The following is a 17,512-nucleotide window of genomic DNA, read 5'->3' as shown; positions in this document are numbered from 1 at the left end:
TCCTATGAGTCTGCTGTGTGGACTGCTTCTGATGTTGGAAATTCTCTCCTTTTTCATTCTATCTATTATTATTGCCAGGCACTTGATCCTATTTATATGATCTCTTTAACACTTCATCCTGGCTGGCGCTGCGGCTCACTAGGCTAATCCTCTGCCTGCAGCGCTGGCACCCCAGGTTCTAGTCCGGGTCGGGACGCCAGATTCTGTCCAAGTTGCCCCTCTTCCAGTCCAGCTCTCTGCTGTGGCCCAGGAAGGCAGTGGAGGATGGCTCAAGTGCTTGGGTCCTGCACCCGCAAGGGAGACCAGGAGGAAGAACCTGGCTCCTGGCTTCAGATCGGCACAGCACACTGGCTGTAGCGGCCATTTGGGGGGTGAACCAACAGAAGGAAGACCTTTGTCTCTCTCTCTCTGTCTAACTCTACCTGTAAAAAAACAAAAAACAAAAAACAAAAAAAACAAAACTTAATCCTATCTATATGTTCACTTTAACACCTAATCACTTTAACAATTAAGATGGCATTTTTACCACCAAGTTTAATGGGATTGGGAATCCCATGACAAGTTTTTAAACTGTACCCTTAGAAGTAAGTCTATAGGAATGTATGCAGAACTACATAGCTTTACAGTTACAAACTTCCTCCTCCCTCTCTGATTTTTTACTGAGATCTATTTTCAATTGACTTTATACACATATGATTAACCCTATGTTAAGAGTTCAACAAGTAGTATGAAGGAATAAAAGGGTTACGTGTTTTTTTAAAATCACCGATGACCACAGGGTATTATTTCACATTGAAATAATCACAAAGGCAAATAGGAAGAAGAGTGGGAACAACAAAACTGCTAAAAACAGGGGATTATATGCTGCTTTTAAGGTAATGTTTTGTATTATTTTGGTGTGATTAAATAAGTATGGGATTAAGAATATGAAAATCTACAAAGTTGATTACTCTTTGAATTACTATACCAACAATATAGCTTATTTTGCTTCCTCCTGTTATCCAACTATGTTACCACTCTTAAAAAATATTTATTTATTTAAAAGGCAGATTGACACAGAAAGAGGGAGAAAATTTGCCTTTCATTGATTCACTCCCCAAATGGCTACAATGGCCAGTGCTAGGCCAGACCAAAGACAGGGGCCCAGAATTCCATCCCAGTCTCCCTTGTGGGTGGCAGGGGCCCCAAGCACATCTTCTGTTGCTTCTCAGGCACATGAGTCAGGAGCTGGATGGGAAGTAGAGTACCTGGGATTCAAACCAGTACTCCAGTATGGCACGCAGGCATTGAAACAGCAGCTTAAGCCTCTGCACCACCACGATGGCCCCCCACCACTCCACCCATTAGTTCCTCCTGTAGACAAATCCTGGAGTTAATGGCAACTTTTTGCAACTGCAGCTCCTGGGGATTATCCTTGTAAATTCTTAATCCAAGAGGGCTGAGGTTGAGGGTTCCCTCTCCTTGGGGATTTCTCAGCTCAGGGTGAGCCAGCAAGGCTATGAGAAAGGAACCAAGATACAAGTAGCCCGAAAACAGGACATAGCTAAAGGTATTGGAGAGCAGATTGTAGGGAAAGAGGAAGAGACATAGCTTGAAATAAAGAGGTAAAGAGGGTGACTGTTCTTCTTCTTCCTTTTTTTTTTGGCCACCTCAAATCCATTGTGGAAAACAGATTGGTGCGTGGTGTTACAAGTTCAGTGATAGGCAACTAGGTAGAGTTGAATCCAGAGCAGTAACAAGGAAGCCCCTGCCATTTCCAAAACATTCAAGCAATGCACCAAAAAGTGAGACACCAAACAAACACTGACCTGAAAGTTTCTTGGCTCTTCTGACTCTTCTGAAAGACTGAACGTTACTGTTTGAGTCTCAAACACACAACTTCTATCTTTGCGTTCCTACTTTTCATTTATACTTTAATCTTTGAGGGCTCCAATTCCTAGACACCCCCATTTTCTCCTAGGCCCATTCTGGGTTCATTTCCTTCAGTGTTTCCTGGGGTGGGGAACATCCGGCCTGCCGGCAATCTAAGACATGTACTATCATGTGGTCTGGCCTTGCCAAAGCAACCACAGGGAGGACTTGAAATTCAATATATCTCCAGCAGGTTCATTTTTAAGTTGATAATTTTGTATGGCCTGTGATTGTTGTTACAAATATCCAAAAGGCCCTTGGCAGACAGAAGGCTCCCCGCCCCTGGAGCTAAAGCACATGATTTGTTAGCACAATAATTCACTTTTCAGCACCCTTGAGTTCCTCAATCCTTGTCTTTTTACTTCACTCACTCCTAGAAATCCCCAACTCTGGGCCGATCCAACTACCCACCCTTCTTCCTCTTACCGTAGATTGCCTTATGAATAACAGATGGCAAAAAAATCACAAATGTACCAGTATCAACTGCAGTTGGGCCCTGAAACATGCAGTTTCTACTCTTGATCTCCTCTTTGACTCTTCTAGACATTGTCATTCTTTTTTATTTTTTTTTTAAAGAATTATTTATTTGAAAGAGTTACAGAGAGAGGTAAAGCCAGAGAGAGGGAAAGGGAGGTCTTCCATTCTGCTCTTTCACTCCCCAAATGACTGCAATGGCAAGAGCTGAGCAGATCCAAAGCCAGGAGCCAGGAGCTTCTTCCAAGTCTCCCTTGCAGGTGCAGGGGCCCAAGCATCATCTGGGTCATCTTCTTCTGCTTTCCCAGGCCATAGCAGAGAGCTGGATCAGAAGAGGAGCAGCTGGGACTTGAACTGGCACCCATATGGGATACCAGTACTACAGGGTGGGGCTTTAACCTGCTGTGCCACAGTGCTGGTTCCTTGCCATTCTTAAACACTCTACCACTCCCTTATCTTCTCACAGCAGATGACCTTGCTGCCTACTTCATGAAAGATGCCAAGATCCTCAAGGATGAATATGGCATCCTTTCACAATCCTGGGTATACATACCCATATTTATTTCCTTTCTTTCTAGCTCCTTCCATTCAAGCGAATTCCTTGTCCTGGTATCTCAATTCCCTTCTACATATCTACAGTAAATATTTATTCTTCATACAAATATTTGTTAGGTACCAGGTACCAGGCTGGGTGATTAGGATATAGTTTGGAACCCAGTTACAATAGATGCCTGTTGAATTCATTGGTACCTGTTTTCCATGAACAGTACATTCCTCCTTTGTTTACTGGTTCCTTGCAGGGGCAGCTGCCACATTATAACTCCCTACGTAGTGCCCTCCCTGAGTGGTGTGAGTTGGATATCAGAACTGAGATTAGCCATCAACCTGTCCACTGGGAAATTTGTAATTGGAACTGACAGAATCAGACTGTAACAGGACAATTTGGCTGGTGACAGCAGTCATTTACTCTGTGGACTTGAACACAGAGTGAGCCACTGCGCAGCAACTGAAGCTGAGGTCCCCTAACAGCAGTGCAGACAAGAGACTCTCCACAAGACTTCAGGCGTTCTCTAAGGTGCACTAGGATCTGGCTCCATTCCTGAGGCCCTTCTGCATCCTTATCCTAAGATACCAGGTTCCTTTCAATAGAATTTCTTTGTGCTTAAGGTAGGATGTTATGTCAAGTTTCTGTTATTTAGATCCAAAACTCAAGATTCTATCATTCTCACTGGAAGATTGGACTGCCTTGTGCAGTGAATGTTGTCTTCTGGGTCCCAACATGTGTCTTTGAGGACAGAATCTGAGCGGATCAGATAGCCAAAGTCAGGATATTGTCTCTCATTTTCAGTCTTCATTAAGGTACTACAAGAACAAAATATGCTCCAATTCAGCTGAACATTTCTTTTTTTTTAATCTTTTTTTAAATTTTTTTTCTTTTTTCTTCTTTTTTTTTTTTTTTTTTTGACAGGCAGAGTGGACAGTGAGAGAGAGAGAGACAGAGAGAAAAGTCTTCCTTTTGCCGTTGGTTCACCCTCCAATGGCCGCCGCGGTTGGCACGCTGCGGCTGGCGCACCGCGCTGATCCGATGGCAGGAGCCAGGTGCTTCTCCTGGTCTCCCATGGGGTGCAGGGCCCAAGCACTTGGGCCATCCTCCACTGCACTCCCTGGCCACAGCAGAGAGTTGGACTGGAAGAGGGGCATCCGGGACAGGACTGGTGCCCCGATCGGGACTAGAACCCGGTGTGCTGGCGCAGCAAGGCGGAGGATTAGCCTAGTGAGCCGCGGCGCCAGCCAATTTTTTTTTTTTTTTAATTTATTTGACAGAGTTAGACAGTGAGAGAGAGAGAGACACGGAGAGAAATGTCTTCCTTCTGTTGGTTCACTCCCCAAATAGCCACAATGGCCGGAGCTATGCTGATCCAAAGCCAGGAGCCAGGTGCCTCCTCTTGTTCTCCCATGCGGGTGCAGGGGTCCAAACACTTGGACCATCCTCCATGCCTTTCCAGGCCACAGCAGAGAGATGGATTGGAAGAGGAGCAACCGGGACTAGAACCCAGTGGCCATATGGGGTTGCTGGTGCCGCAGGTGGAGGATTAACCTAGTGTACCACGACGCTGGCCCCCTAAAGATTTATTTTATTTATCTGAAAGACAGAGTTACAGAGAGAGAGAGGTAGAGATATAGAGAGAGGTCTTTCATCCACTGGTTCACTCCCCAGATGGCTGCAATGGCCAGAGCTGTGCCAATCTGAAGCCAGGAGACAGGAGCTTCTTCTGGATCTCCCACATGGGTGCAGGGGCCCAAGGACTTGGGCCATCTTTTACTGCTTTCCCAGGCCATAGCAGAGAGTTGGGTTGGAAGAGGAGCAGCCTGGACAAGAACCGGCACCCAAATGGGATGCTGGTGCTTCAGGTGGGGCTTTAACCTGCTGTGCCACATTTCTGGCCCCTACTGCACTGTTTCTGAAGTTGCCAGTTATCCCTTTTCTTTCTTGAATCTTCCATATCCCCCTCCATTGGCTTCTCTGACATCAGCATTTGTAGATTTACCAACTTTTTCTTGCTATGACAGGTAAACTTAAGGAGTTGTTCATCCTCAGTAACCGTGCACCACCAACTAGGCAGCCTCATTTTCTGCCATGACTGCACTTGGTTAGGTTGCCCTTGACCACCCCCCTTATCAGTAAGTACAATGGATGGTTTTCAGATCTTACTGAACTTGACATTTCAGAAGTGTAAGATTCTATTGGCCATTCCTGCATTCCTGAAACACCTTCTCTCCTTGGCTTCCATGCTACTACATACCCCTGGTTTTTGCTTTATACGTCCATGTGTTGTTCTGCAACACTATGTTAGTGTTCCTTTGATTAGGTAATAGTCTTAGTCCTAGTACCATTGTAGTCTTTGGTCCTTGTCTGCCATCCTAAACTCTCCTGAGACAATTTTAAGTGTTCTCTTGGCATAAGTATATATACCCAAATATAAGACAGAGCCCTCTCTTCCCAGTAATCTTTCAGAAAAGTCATATATTTTTGTATTAATTAATTATTTATTTGAGACCAAAGAGATGGATAGGTGAGAGACAGAGCTCCCACATACTGGTCTACTCCCCACTGCCTATAATAGGCAGGATGGGGTTTGGCCAAAGCTGGGAGCCAGGGACTCAATCCAGGTCTTCCGTTTGGGTGGAAGAAGCCTAATTACTGAAGTCATCACTACTGCCTTACAGGGTCTGTATCAGCAGGGAGTTGGAGTCTGAAGCCAGTGCTAGAAATTGAACCCAAGCACTCCAATGTTGGGCAGGGAATGTCTTAACTACTAGGCTAAACACCTGCCCCTCACTTTGTTTTGAAGCTTAAAATGTCCTTCAATTCATTGGATACTCTGAATTATTTTAAAGAGAAAAATGCTTTCTGGGGGAATTTATGAGTTCACTAACATGAAATAATCACATTCAATGTTCATAAGAAGCTACCAGACAGAACTGGGGAGAAAGGAAACAATTTTAACCTGGATCTGGGAATTACTTTTAGGGAAATACCCTCACCCTTGCAAGTGTTGAATGTCCTTGTAAACAAACCTTTAAAAGTCACTACAAAAGCAATATGGTACATGAAGTTGGTTATAGGATGAATAGTGTGGTATGATTAGATACTCATGTCTTAGAATAAAATTTCCAGGAACAGCATTATATAAACCAAAACACAGGAGAAAGTGAAGATGCTATGTTCTGGGAAATTGTGTAAGACTCAAAATATGATGCGAGGGATGACAAAGACACCAAGAGTTTTAACAGAATGATTTTTAAAATTGTATTCAATATGTAAACTATGCAAGTATACCAGACTGAATACAATAATAGTACAAGTAGAGCTCTCATTATTTGACCTTTATTTCTAAAAGTTTATAAATTCAAGTTTGTCATAAAGTTCTATAGTGGGAGGTTATTTGGAAAAATGGAGGCTCACTTTATAAATTCAAGGCAACTGAAATTCAGGCAAATATGATCGATGGGGATGACTGACTGCTCCAGCCCCACCACTGGGCTCAAGTCCAGGCCCAAACGACCAGCAGTTCAACAGTTCACTGCTAATTCTACCCTGATGTCCCATAGGTGCTTTAAATTCATCTTGTCCACTTACATGGCCTCCCATCTGCTCTATCTCCTTGTCCCCCTCTCAGTGAATGACACCGTCTTCATTCAGCTGCCCAAGCTGAAACCCGAGTCACTCACATCCCCCTCTCCCACACACCCCTGCAGTTTCTGTCTTCTGAATCTTTTTCTCTGTTCACTTCTCTTAATCCCCTCTGCTTTACCCCAGGCCACCAATGATTCCTTCTCAGACGAATGTAACAAAATTTAAGCTGGTTTTCTTGGTCTTGTCTCCTTCCTATCTTCATGGCCCTAGTGACTAGATTGCAAATCGGTGGTCATTTCCCACTGCAGGCGTGGTCAATTCCTATCTTCAGCCTCAGCAGGAACCAGGGGTTCTCTAATTCTCCATCACAGCCCACTGTGCCCACCCCCCCCAGCCCCCATGCACAATTTATTCAGGTCAGATGCTCTTACCTTCCCCCACACTCCTTATCTTTCCTCACCATTGCAGTCTTCACACAGCTTTGTTGTTGTATTCATTTCTCTTCCCCCCCAAGACTGGGGAATTTGTCTCTCTGGCTCATCACTGCGTTCCCTTAATACAGGGCAGGACCTGAGACACAGTGAGTGCTTTATAAATATTACGTGAATGAACCAAAAACTTGTTATACCTGCAAATGGCACAACGCCTGGTACAAACAGGTCTTCAATAATATTTATTGAATGAATAAATTGTTGAACTGAACTGTTCAACAATTGTTGAACTACCACTATCTGATGAACTGCGAAACATGTAACAAGCAAAATTAATATCATGCAGCCTTTGTCCTTGAGGAGCGCACATCCTTCTTAATTAGGCTTAATCAGAGACAGCTCCCCAGAACAGGTGGCTTTGGAGAGAAAGGGAGAAAACCATTTTTACCTAGTGGAATGTTAACGTGCAAATGTAAAAATAACAGGTTTGCCGAAGAAAACCATTTTCTTAAGACTCGGGTAAGTCCCAGTTGAAAGCTGCTGCCCCTAGGAAGCATTCTCTACGCTGGGATCCTGTGGTCGGGGCCAGTTTTCTAGCCATGGATACCAGGATTCAGCCAGGCCATCGCTGCAGAATCTAATTACTGCCAGCAATTAAACACTGAACAACACTGCCTCTCAAGTAGGGAAAAACAATCCTACTACAGGGGATGAATCCTACCAAATTTTATAGTTGTAGGCTTTAGTTTTCACTTAATTTTTATATCAAAACACACTTAGAATAAATTTTACGTGAATATTTGGCCTAGTTATTTCTGGCCTGCTCTCGATACTGACATACAATGGCCGCTCTGTTTTCTTTTCTCTAAAGTTTCTTTGTGCCCTATTCCTTCAACATGGGTCTCCTGTTCTAACTTTACTTAGGTGAAAAAAGTGTAAATTTCACCCAAGGCCTAGTATCTCTTCCTAGATAAATAGTTTAGACAGCATCAGTGTATGGTGATTAACCATATAGGTGTGGACTAATGCATTCATTGAAACCTTGTTGGGAGAATGACAAATAAGATGCCTAAAAATACGTTGATATGCCCTACCGAACAAAGCAGGGTTAAGGACTCCGAATGAGATTTAAGGGCAGGTCTACACTGTCAGTAACATGGGAACAAAGACTCTGAATTCAAGGGTGTATCTCAGATATTCCCTCTGTCTCCTGAGCTGTGTTAGAATCTGTAACTTTTATCTGGGCCTCCATCTACTAGTGCTTTATTGGGGTGGCTTTGATTAAAATTATGGTTTAGTCACAAGCCAGAAATCTATGATTCAGTCACCCTATTTTATAGGAAGCATTTTAGACTTTTTGATATAAACCTGACATACACAGTGGGCCGATGAATTATTGAGAATTTACAGAAGCCATACACAAAAATCAATCTGTTTATTAGCCACAACTCTTATTTCTCAAACTTTGGGATAACTGTGAACCTCATTTTGGACGTCGCATTACGCATTTTACAATTTTAATTTAATGAAAATTTTCCAGACTTAGAAATCTGAAAATTAACATTTGCAAGGCAATTTAGTTTCCAAACAGCTTTTCTCCCTAATTATCTCAGAAAACTGAATAATGACGTGATTATTAAAGGTTAATTAAGCAAATACTTGGGAAGTAATTGGGACCTAATCTATTTCTAATTTAACAGGTCAATCAGGGGTATTTAGGAAATATTTTTGCTGGTTAACAACTCTAAGCAAAACAAAAAGATATTCAGACAGCCTCCCTAACGGAAAACAACGGCTCCTCTGCTGTTAAATAAACTGCTTCAGAGAACTGGAGTGCGGGTTCCCGGGTTCAGGGTTCTGATCGGTGCGGAGGTTTGGGGAGGATGCGGAGCTCGCTCTGCCCCGCGTTCACCGACGCCTCGCATGGCTGACGCCGGCATTTCGGAACAAACTACCTGAGGAAAACGATCAGAAGGCACGGGGGGGAACCGTCCGAGAAATGGCCGTGTTCGTCCGGCCTGACCCGCGAGGGGGAGTAGCCCCTCCGCAGCCCCACGCGGCTCCCGCCGCACGACCCACCGAGGCCCCGCCGCCGGGGATTTTCCACGGGCCGCGTCCACGCGCCGAGGGCCGGGCGGCTGCGGTCCCCGCCTTTGTCCGTGCCCGGCCTCCCGCCCCGGGAGCCGCGCCAGGTCGCCGCGAGGGCCGGGCGGGCCCGCTGTTGTTGCTGGCGCGCCATGAATCCCCGCGCCGACCCCGGGCTTCCTCCCGGAGGCCATTCGGCTTCCTCTCAGGCCCTATATAGAGGCCGCGGCCTCCCGGGCCGGCCCGGGCTCCATCGCCTCAGGCTGAGGGGCGGTGAGCGGGGCCGTCCGCGGCCGGGCGGCGCGGCACCCGCTTCTCCGGGGTTTCCCTGACGCGGCTGCGGCGAGGAGGAGGAGGAGGAGGAGGAGGAGGAGGCGGAGGAGGGAGCGCGGGAGGCAGGCGCGCCCGCCGCCGCGGCCCCTGAGGAGACGCCGGCCGGCCCGGCGCGGGCGTGCGGGAGCGCGCGGCGCGGGGGCGCGTGCGCGTGCGCGCCCCGGGCCCCGCCCCCGCCCGGCCGCCGAGGTCTCCGCCCCCCTCGCGCGGGTGTGCGGCGCTGGAGTCGGCGGCGGGTGGCGGCGCCTGGAGCCTGGAGGCCGGCCCGCCCCCGGCCCGGAATGCACTGACGCCCCCTCTCTGCCCTCCCGCCCGCCCCCCTGCAGGAGGGAGGCGCCCCCGAGTCTCCCCTCCCGCGAGAAGGCCGCACGGCCGGGCCGGAGCGCGGCGGCGGCGAGGGATCGGCTGCGCGGGAGCGAGGAGGCGAGGGCCCGGCGCGGTCGCTGCCGCCGCCGCCGCCGCTGCCGCCGCCGCCGCCGCCGCCGCCGGGGCGCGGGGAGAGATGGCGGCGGGGCGCGGAGCGCGGCGGCCCCGCGGCGCGGCGTCCGTGCGGCTGTGCTGCCTGCTGCTGCTGCTGCTGCTGCTCGGGCGCCCGGCGGCCGCGGGAGGCGGCCCCGCGCCGCAGCCCCCAGGTGAGCGGGCCGGGGCGGGCGAGGGTCGGGGCCGCGGGCGGGGCGGGGGCGTTTTTGTTCGGGATCCGGGAGCGGACGCGGAGCCGCTTGGCCGGCGCGGCTTTGTACGCGGGGCGCTGCCCTCCCGCGGCCGCAGCCCACTTGTACGAGTGGGACGTCCTCGTGCGCGCGCGGGCGCGGGAGGGCAGCGCCCCCGCACCCCTCGCCGGGCCGGCGGCCGCTCGGCCGGGTCCGGCGTTCGCCGCCGAGGGGGCAGGGCGCCGCGCTGCCCGCGCCCGGCCCCGGGGATCCCCGGCCTCCGGGGGCCCCGGGGAACCCCTGCGCGCGGGCGGCGGGGCCCGGGGATCGCTCGCCCCTCGGCGCGGCCGCACCCCGGGGCGCCCCGAGAGCCGCCCCTCGCTGGGCGTTGCGGCGGCGCCCGCCGCCTGTGGTCACTCGCAGCCCGCGAATTGGCGAGCATCGGATTTGCAGATGACCGCCTAGGAAACCGGTGGCCCTCGGCAGCCCGGTCCGGTGCCGGGCGGTGCGGTCGACGTTGCCCGCTGCATCTCGGAGACCCGCCGCATTCCCGGGGCGTTCAGGGCGGCCTGCAGGGTCGTGGTCAGCTCCTGAGGGCGTTAGTGGGTGATCCGTGGGGCCTGACAAAACGGACTTCGCTTCCGTGGGCGAGCTGAGTTCCTACGTTTGAACGTCGTCTGGTGGGACGCAGGGGCGACTGGTACTCATGGGAACCAGGGCTTGTCCCACCCTGGCCCCTGTGTGTGAAAACAGCGCTGCAAGGGGACTTGGCTGATAAACTTCCGGTGTTCTTGCAGCTACGTGTGTCTATAGATTATATATACGTAGAGAGGGATCATGTATATAGAGATAGCGCGAGAGACAGATCATATGTATATAGAGAGAGGTCATATATGTAGAGATCATATATAGAGAGAGCACGAGAGACAGAGAGATCACATATATATAAAGAAAGATCATATAGAGATCATATAGAGTTAGAGAGCATATGTAGAGTTAGAGATACGAGAGACAGATCATATATAGAGATCATACATATAGAAACAGAGATCGTATATATAGAGATCATATATAGAGAACGACCATATATGTAGAGAGATCATATATGCAGAAACAGAGATCATATATAGAGATCATATAGAGTTAGAGAGCATAGGTAGAGTTAGCACGAGAGACAGAGATCATATATAGAGATCATATATATAGAAACAGATCATATATACAGAGATCATATATAGAGAACGACCATATATGTAGAGAGATCATATATGCAGAAACAGAGATCATATATAGAGATCATATAGAGTTAGAGAGCATAGGTAGAGTTAGCACGAGAGACAGAGATCATATGTATATATATATATAGAAACAGATCATATATAGAGAACGACCATATATGTAGAGAGATCATATATGCAGAAACAGAGATCATATATATAGAGAGATCATATAGAGTTAGAGAGCATAGGTAGAGTTAGCACGAGAGACAGAGATCATATATAGAGATTATATATATAGAAACAGAGATCATATATACAGAGATCATATATAGAGAACGACCATATATGTAGAGAGATCATATATATATATATGCTCGTGTAGATCCTGGCTTTGCCAGCGTGCCAGTCGGTGCAGTCTCTAACAGCCCCGTCAGCAGTGGTAGGTAGGTGTCAGATCGGCACCACGAAAGTCCCCGGGACCCCCTGCTGTATTCAGCCTGGACGTGATCTCCATCCCACCTTTTGGTGCTGGAATGTAGGTAACTGAGGCCCCTCCACAGGAGGGTGAGAGAAATGTTCCCGCCTTGGAAAGCTGGCTCCTACAACTTTTGTTCTGTCTCTTTGTAAATTTATACGTAGTTCATCACAGGATGTGTGTCTGAAGTAATAGGTGAAGTTTCTGTTGAAAATTTTGTCGGTAATTCTGTAAGAAATAAAGTGCCAGTAATTTATTAGGTTAATGAAGATAATGTCGGCAGCCCTGGGACGTGGCCTGAGCACCTGTTTCAGCGTTCACTCAGTTGATGGGTTTTTATTTAACACCGGTGAGGTGCGGGGCGCGCGCTCTGCCTTCATGGAGTTCCCAGGCTGGTGTGGGGGTGGCAGAGAGAGCCGTTCAGCTGCTAATGACCTTCTAAGTGATGGTGATCCCCACGGAGAAGCCTAGGTTCTGAGGAGGTGCGGCTGGGGGCCCCTCACCTGCTGTGGGTCAGGTGCCAGGGAGAAAGGAGACCCGAGGGGTGTGTGGAGGGGCCCCCGGCTGCTGAGAGGTGCCGCTGGGGCCAGCACACGGGTCCTCTGATTCTGGAACAGAGAGCTTTCCGCACCCGGCCCTGGCTCACGGCAGCAGCAGGGGGCACCTGCAGTGAGGAGAGGCGGTCACTCCCGAGGGTGCCACCAGGGGACTGCAGCCGCTGGAGCGAGCTGTCTGTGCACCAGCTGTGGTCAGGGCTCTGGTTTTTATTTTGGTCCGGTGTAGGCTCAGACTTTCTGGGGGTGGTAGGAGAGTGGAGATGGAACAGGTGGAGAAGAACAGAGGTGTGCGACCACAGGGTCACTGGAAGGTTTTCCTGTCTTAGAGTGGATGGACCAGGTCCACACATGGGGGTGGGGGGCTGGTGACAGCAGGTGGCCCGTGGTGCTGGAGGGCTGGTGACGCAGCAGGTGGCCCGCAGTGCTGGAGGCCTGGCGCGAGGAGGCACAGTCTGCTTTTAGGCAGGAAGGCAGGGATCTGCCGGGACCATGGCGGGGAGGACAGGCCCGCAGCCTGTGCGGGGCGAGGCCCTTGAGAGTGACCTCGGCCATCCAGTGCTCCGCAGCCCCAGCCTGAATCACCATCTTGGGATGTATCAGTTCGTGCTTTGAGTAACTTCTGTTAGAAAACTAGGCAGTGTGTGGTACAGGGAACAGTAATTTTTACTTGTTCTACCCTTCCTGAATTGTTTTCTTCATCCATTAACAATTTTTGAAAGTTTTAATAAGAGAGAGAGAGAGAGGGCTCCAATCCTGGGTCACTCCCCAGATGTTCACAGCAGCGGGGGCTGGGCCAGGCAGGTGCCAGGACCCAGCAGCAGCTCACTCTGGGTCTCCCGTGGTGGGGCAGGGACCCAATTATTGGGCCATCACCCGCTGCCTCCCGGGGTCTGCGTCAGCAGGGAGCTGGAGCGAGGAGCCGGAGCAGGGGCTGAGCCCGGGTTCTCCCGTGAGGGATGTGGGCGTCTGAACCCGTGTCTTAACCGCTGGGCTGGGCGCTGCCCCCTGCGTCCTCCCGTCTGCCCTTCCTTTGCACACCATCCCGGTCTCCTGGTTCACCTCGTCTCTGAGTGGTTTCTGCTCTGTTTGGTGTCTGGAGTGAGTCTCGTTCTGTGCGCTCCGTGCGTGCTCACCGGCTCCCTGTGAGCCGCAGACGCCTCCCCGTCCCCGTCCCCCTCACTGGACAGCAGCAGTCATTGCACAAGTCCAGGGGTGACCTCTGTGCACCTCTTTCTCCCTGCTTCCTCGTTCCCCTTCGGCAGGTGATAAGGAGGCAGTTCCTGGTCCCGGGCTCCTCCTTCCTGGGGTGACGGTGTGGGTTTGTCGTTCTGGGACCTTCCTTGGCCACCACTGCTCATCCGCTCGCCCGAGGTGACATCCAGGGGCCTCCCCTGCCGTCATTCCCACAGCCCCCGGTTCTGCGTGACGAGGGCCTCTTAGATCTCTCTCGAGCCGGAACCTTGCTTTTCCCCTTCGTCCTCAGCTGGACTGCCAGTCACGGCTCTGTAGTCCCCTTCACCGCTGTCTCCCCTGTAGCTGTCTAGAAGTCTGTCCTCGTTCTAGAAGGAAATTCCGCGGGATCTTTCTGAGCGTTATCGCTCTCCTGCCTGAAGTCTCTGGTTCGTGTTCCATGGCTTGCAGGTTGCAGTGTGACCTCCTTGGCAGACTGGGAGGTTCTCACCGCTGCTCCCCGGCTGTCACCGTAATACGGACCTGGTGTCCCGCCACCGCCGAGTCACGGCAGAGCTCCCCGTGTCTGCACTTCTGCAGTGCCGTCCGACCTTCCGTGAAAGCCACTTCCCACCTCGTGCATTTCTTCTTAGAAAGAGTATGTACTTAACCCACGTGAAGGCGGGGAGGGAGTGAGCTCTCCCCTCTGCTGGTTCGCGCCCCCAGGTGCGGGCAGCAGCTCCTCACCTGCTGCCTCCCAGGGTCTGCGTCAGCAGGAAGCTGGATTCAGGAGCCGAGCCGGACGGGAATCCGGTCACTCAGAGACGGGATGCGGCGTCCCGAGCAGGGCCTGAACCGCCTGCCCAGTGCCCCCCCCCCACCTGTCCACTTCTGGTTTTCTCTTTGAAAGGGAGCTCACGGCGATCCTCCGTGTGCCCAGAGCTGCCTCAGTACTGCCAGCGTCAGCCTCCTGAGGTTGGTCCTTTGTTGCTCCCCTTTGTGTCCCTGGGGTAGCACAAGCCTCTGGCACCCAGCAGACAGCCAGTCAGTGTTTGTTGAGTGACTGTTGGATTGCCTTTGTTTTAACTCTCAGGGCCACCCAGCACAGCTGTGATTCCTTTATGTCACAGCCCCTCCCGTGACTGACACAGAATCTGGGTGTGCACCTGCTGCCCACCCCCCTTCTCCTCCCGTGTCACCGTCCCTTCAGCCGCTCTTCCCCTGACGTATTTTCCCACCCTCTGGGCCTGCTGCGGTTACTGTTTATTGGGTTGCCACCTTGGATCTCACAGAGTCGGCCGTCGGGGAGGACAGACGCCCCCGCTCTGCGTGTCTGTCGGGGGCAGGTGCAGAACAGGGCGTGGATGGAAGTTCAAAGATGAGAACGTGGCTGCGTTTGGCGAGCTGTGTGGAAGCGGTGCCGGCGGTGCAGCCAGGACTTGGGTTTGGAGCCAGAGGATTGGGAGTGGGTGTTGTGCTGCTCCAGCCCCAGAGCCCTGGGAGCCGGGGGCTGCAGGCGAGCCAGAACCGTGCCTTGTCTGCCTAACTGGCTTGATGGTTGCTTATGAACTGTAAAGTGCTGTGCCTGTGTAAACGGCTTCATTTTAGCTTGAGAACTTTACAACATACTATAATCATCTTTTTTGAAGGTGTGTTTTTTCCTTTTGGCTTACACTGATGCTTGTTGGCTTCTGTCCCTGCATCACTGGGTAACATTAGTGAATCTCACTCTATGGAGGTGTTCTGTGACTTCCATCCATTGGGAGATGGTGCCCATGGCAGATGTTTTGGCTTCTGGATAAAATCGCACCACTCATGGGAGGGGTTGGGCATTTCTTTGGCCTGGGCGTTAAGAGGCCTACATCCCACATCTAGAGAACTGGGTCTGATTCTCAGCTTGGGCTCCTGGTTCCGGCGTCCTGCCCATGTGCACCCTGGGAGGCAGCAGCGGTGGCTCCAGTAGTTGTCTCTGTTTACCTGGTTTGAGTTCCTGGCTCCAGCCCGTCCCCTTCTTGCCCCAGCTGGCTTAGGCATTTGAGGAATGAACCAGCAAATGGAAGCTCTGTCTCTGCCTGCATCTCTGTGCCTCTGATATAAGTAACATGTTTTTTTAAAAGATGACCACAGATAATCATTTTGACCAGAGAGCTTAGTAAGGTGAAGCCACGTTCTGTGTCTAAGATTTTAAGAACTTAACTTTGTCATGAAATACAAACAGTAGAAGGTGATATTAAAATAGAGCCCAAATTGGTTTCATTTAGAAGAGTTTTTTGACTCAAAAGACTGGGAAATGGAGATCGAAAGGTGGTTCGGCCCCTGGTGTAACTGTAGTCCGTTTCTCTCGATGACTGGAAGGCTCCTCCATTCACGTCGCACTTGTGGTGTATGCATAACTTTAGATGTTTCCCCTAACGTCGGGCCAGTTTTCTTTGTTGCCACATTATCTTTAAATATTTTTAAAAAATATTTTATTTGTTTATCTGCAAGGGAGAGTTTCAGACAGAGAAAGATCTTCTATCTACTGGTTCACTCCCCAGGTGGGGCTGGAGCTGGGCTGATCCGAAGCCAGGAACCAGGAGCTTCTTCTGGGTCTCCCACACAGGTGCAGGGGCCCAAGCTCTTGGGCCATCTTCCACTGCTTTCCCAGACCATGGCAGAGAGCTGGATTGGAAGAGGAGCAGCTGAGACATGAACTGGTGCCCATATGGGATGCCGGCGCCACAGGCAAAGGCTTAGCCTACTGTGCCACAGCGCTGGCCCCTAAGTAATTTTTTAAAAAGCCCACTTAATACATAAGTACATGTTACATATGTCAAACAATATAGACATACATACAGCAACAAGTCTTATTAGTTGTACCAGCAGATTCCATTTTTAACCCACAGGTAGCCGCTGTTAGTACTTTCCCCTCTGCATTTACATGTGGATGTAGTTTCATTCTTACACATGAGCGGGATGATACCATCTGTCAGTTTTCAGCTGGCTTTTCCCCAGCACAGGCTTTTCCCTGGCACTGTGTGTAGAGTTCTGTGTAGCCATCACTGAGCATGTCTGCATAATATTCCAGGGAATTAATGCAATTTCAGCAGGCGAACAGTAGTTCTGCAGTGCACTCACTGAGGCCCAGGCGTCGCGCCAAGCTCCTCTGCTTGTGTTAATCTTGTGTACAACCGTGAGAAGAAGGCAGTAGTGTCCCGCCATCCCACAGGTGAGGACCCTGCGTCAGTGCCTTGTCAAAGGTCTCAGGGCTGTCACGTGGGACCCTTGGCCATGAATGCAGGCTCTGTCTTTCCAGAGTCTGTTCTTAATTATGTGTCTCCTGTATGCCATTGAAGAGCATCTTCACTGTTTTGCTGTGATAAAGAATGCCGTGGTGAACATTTTTCTGCAGATGGTCTTTCTCCTTTATATATTGTTTTTTAAAAAAAAGATTTGGAACTTTAAAAAGTTATTTTTATTTATTTGAAAGGCAGAGAGACAGATACAGAGACAAGCAGAGAGCCAGAGATCTTCCACCTGCTGGTTCACTCCCCAGATGCCCTCAGCAGATGGGCCTTGTCCAGGCTGCAGGCAGGAGCCCAGAGCTGTCTGGTCTCCCATGTGTGAGGCAGGAAGCCAAGTACTTGAGCACCCCTTGTTGTCTCCCAGGTTGCTCATCAGCAGGCAGCTGGATTGGAAGTGGATCTGGGACTTGAACCTAGGCGTTGTGATAGGGGACGTGGGTGTCCTGAGCCGTTTCTTAACCACACCTGCCTGACCCTCTCCTCTGTATTTTGGATTCCCACACAGGGGATTAGATAAGTTTCATGTGGATGTGAGGGTCAAGGTTCCATTTGTTGTAGAAGAATAATGATATTAGGAAGAATGCCACTGACTCACATTTATATGACTTTTTCAGAATATTTTCACCATTGATGGTGAACTTCAAATAGTTAAGGCCCTTATTATTATTATTATTAAAGATTTTTGTGTTTGTTTTGAAAGAGTTACAGAGAGAGAGAGAGAGAGAGGGAGAGACAGAGAAATCCTCCATCACTGGTTCACTTCCCAGGTGGCTGTATCACCTGG

The 17,512-nt window shown here is 50.3% G+C and overlaps 1 protein-coding gene and 1 long non-coding RNA gene across 2 annotated transcripts in view; one reads left to right on the top strand and one right to left on the bottom strand.

Annotated features, from left to right (window-relative positions):
* Positions 1-9,121, bottom strand: part of LOC133769684 (uncharacterized) — a 171,817-nt gene extending 162,696 nt beyond the window's left edge. Inside the window, exons 1-2 of the long non-coding RNA XR_009867222.1 lie at positions 9,034-9,121; positions 6,955-7,093 (exon numbers count right to left, since the gene is read on the bottom strand). This is a non-coding gene — a long non-coding RNA (uncharacterized LOC133769684). The remainder of the gene's footprint in view (positions 1-6,954; positions 7,094-9,033) is intronic.
* A 753-nt stretch (positions 9,122-9,874) lies between these two features.
* NEO1 (neogenin 1) overlaps positions 9,875-17,512 on the top strand; it is a 225,614-nt gene continuing 217,976 nt past the window's right edge. Inside the window, exon 1 of the mRNA XM_062206680.1 lies at positions 9,875-10,004. Coding sequence (XP_062062664.1) covers positions 9,875-10,004 — 130 coding nt within the window. The remainder of the gene's footprint in view (positions 10,005-17,512) is intronic.

This window comes from Lepus europaeus, chromosome 11 (assembly GCF_033115175.1).
Source record: "Lepus europaeus isolate LE1 chromosome 11, mLepTim1.pri, whole genome shotgun sequence".
In the NCBI taxonomy this organism is placed as follows: domain Eukaryota; kingdom Metazoa; phylum Chordata; class Mammalia; order Lagomorpha; family Leporidae; genus Lepus; species Lepus europaeus.
The sequence above is the reverse complement of the archived record's forward strand: the minus strand, read 5'-3'. Positions and strand labels throughout refer to the sequence as shown.